This window comes from Petaurus breviceps, unplaced genomic scaffold (genome assembly GCF_028583685.1).
Source record: "Petaurus breviceps papuanus isolate PSGF00001 unplaced genomic scaffold, PetGlider_PUasm1.0 90760, whole genome shotgun sequence".
Taxonomy (NCBI): Eukaryota; Metazoa; Chordata; class Mammalia; order Diprotodontia; family Petauridae; genus Petaurus; species Petaurus breviceps.
Genome location: NW_027187338.1, coordinates 2,695,651 through 2,698,270, shown reverse-complemented (window position 1 = coordinate 2,698,270; position 2,620 = coordinate 2,695,651). Strand labels below are relative to the sequence as shown.

General features: G+C 46.8%; 1 protein-coding gene across 1 annotated transcript in view; it reads left to right on the top strand.

The window, feature by feature from the left end:
* Window positions 1–251: 251 nt before the first annotated feature.
* Window positions 252–2,620, top strand: part of PSMB2 (proteasome 20S subunit beta 2) — a 35,736-nt gene continuing 33,367 nt past the window's right edge. The window contains exon 1 of the mRNA XM_069067919.1: window positions 252–498. Within this exon, the coding sequence (XP_068924020.1) occupies window positions 408–498 (91 nt within the window). The 5' untranslated portion in view covers window positions 252–407. The remainder of the gene's footprint in view (window positions 499–2,620) is intronic.

Below are 2,620 nucleotides of genomic sequence, written 5' to 3'. Positions count from 1 at the left end.
TTTCTAGTCTCTCGGTGTTTTGCACACAGTAGGCTCATAATAAGGGATGCGGTATCTTACTCAGTAGCAGAGTGAGCTAGAAAAGCCCACATCGGGAGAGGAGGTCTGCCGAAAAGGGGGCGGGACCAGAACGGTTTAAGCCCCGCCTCTTTCTTTCCCCAGTTTCTTCTCGGGGGGCGGGAGCGAGCTGTAGTGCTCTGTAGTGCTTCTTTCCCAGGGACCAAACCGGCTCTGGTTGCTGACAGCTCTCGCGAGGTCTGGTGACGTCACCCGAGCGCGACGGCGGCGGCGACTGTGCCCCTTCCGCTTCAACCTGCGCGGTGCTGTCTCACCGGTGAGCCGGCGGTGAGAAGGAACCGCAGGCAGACTCCGCTGGAGCTGTGTCCCGTCCTGTCCCTCAGCCCGCCATGGAGTACCTTATCGGCATCCAGGGGCCCGACTACATCTTGGTGGCCTCGGACCGCGTGGCCGCCAGCAACATCGTCCAGATGAAGGACGGTGAGTGAGGCCGCGCCCAGCCGGGCGGGAGGGAAAGGGGCCCAGGCGACGCTCCCGGGGACGCGGACCCTGCCGCCCTCTCCCATTTGGGCTCCTCGGCCGGTGGATGGATGCTGTTAATGGAACTGTCGGAGGGAGGGAGCTCGACACTGTCCCCGGCCACCTCCGGCCTTGTCCGTTTCCCTTGTACCCTCCAGGGCATGTAGCGTGGGGACCGTGGAAATTCCCTTCTGAGGTTGAAGTCAGAAGACCTGGATTCTAATTCCAGCTCTGTGACATTCTGTGTGACCTTGGCCCACTGGTCCTTTTCCCTCCCGGTTTCCTTGTTTGTAAAATGAGGGCTTTGAACTCCCAGACCTAAATCAACGAGCTTTCCTCGAGTTACATTTGAATTGCAAGACGAAGCTCTCAGTGACTGAATCTTGGATGTTGGGGAGGGGACGACTCTATAGTCTTACTGCTATTAATAATAAAAAGTAGTTTCTGAGGCCTTTTCTTTACAGCTCAGTGTAATACTGCGATTATTATTATCCCTGTTTTGTATTCGAAGAATCAAGATCAGAGAAGGGAAATAACCAAAATCACAATGATCTTATGTGAAAGAGCAGGTTTTGGAACCCAGATATTATTTACTACGTGCCACGCACTGTACTAAGCGATGAGGATGCGGAGAGGGCAACTCTTTGTCCCTCCCCCACCCCTCCATCACCACCTATATCTCTCTTTTATTGACAGTGAAAAATAGGGCTTGGGGCTGCACCTGTGATTTCGGTGGTATAGGGAACTCCTGGGTGAGCAAACTCCCTCTGCCAGCACAGGTGGACACCTTTTTTTGCTACATGCCTACAGCCCCAAGAGGTTAAGTGACTTACCAAGAGTTACCCAGACACTGTGTGAAAGGTAGGATTTGAACTCTGGATCCAAGCCTCATTCTGTCCACAACAACAGTCTCTCTTAATAGATTTGGTTGGCATATTTGTTTTTTCATTCACCTGGGGTGGCTATAGTAGTGGGAACTGCCTTGTAACTTAAATTCTAATAACCCTATTAAAGTAATGGCAAGACTTTAGTGGTATTTATTTCACTGTGGCCTTTAAATAATGAGGGTAGGGAAGTAAGTGGGCTATTTCCAGAACAAATTTTGTTTAAATGACTGATTATAGATACATTGGTCATTTGAGGGGTGACTTGGTAGTACTGCTTTTGAATGACTGGGGTGCTGGACAGAAATCATAGAAGCATAGAGTTAGAACTAGAAGGAATCTTAGGGGGTCACTTAAGTCCCTGCTTAACAGGAAGAAACTAAGATTCAAGGAAGTGAAAGGACCTGCTTGAGGTAACACTGCTAAGTAGCTGGCAAAGCTGAGATTTGTTTGAGTGCACTTCCTCTGACTCTAGATCTAGCTCTCATGAATAATAAATGAATGAATCTTCAGGTTCTTGAAACTGAAGATCTGCTATGCTTTCCCCAACAGGAGGAGTAGGAATAAGATCTGTAGGGCTGTTCTTGAGTTCCATTAATTCAGAACATGTTATTGTTTAATGGAATAGGACCTTGAAAGTGGTGTGTTAATGGTGTGTTAAGCTCTCTGTTAAATAGATGAAAATAAAAAATGAAAGTGCTTCCTAATTTGGGAAACTTTTCTCTTGGAGAGCATACTTTTTCACTCCCAAGAGATATCACTGTCTTGAATCTTTATCCTTTGTCAAACACATGATCTGAGCGTGAAGTAAGACTTAATTAGGATCATAGATTTAGGCTAGAAGGGATCTCAGAGATCATCTAATCCACCGCCTTCTGTTTTATAGCTAAAACTGAAACCTAGAAGTGTTAAATACCCTGCCGGAAATATCGTCTATTTTTTACCTTAGAATGATATTCCCTTATTGAGGAAAGTTCTATCCTTAGACTGGACACAAAGCTTGAGGAGACATGCATAGGCACAATGTCCAGCAGTACTTTGCACAAAGCTGGTACTTGGTGTCATAATTGTGATAACTAAATGGGAATAGTAAGTAATAATTCTCACATTAATCTGACACATTTTTTTTTCCATATTCTTTCACCCAAGTAAAGACAAAAAAAGCCCACAGTGGTTCACCTGCTTACCTGCTTCTTCCC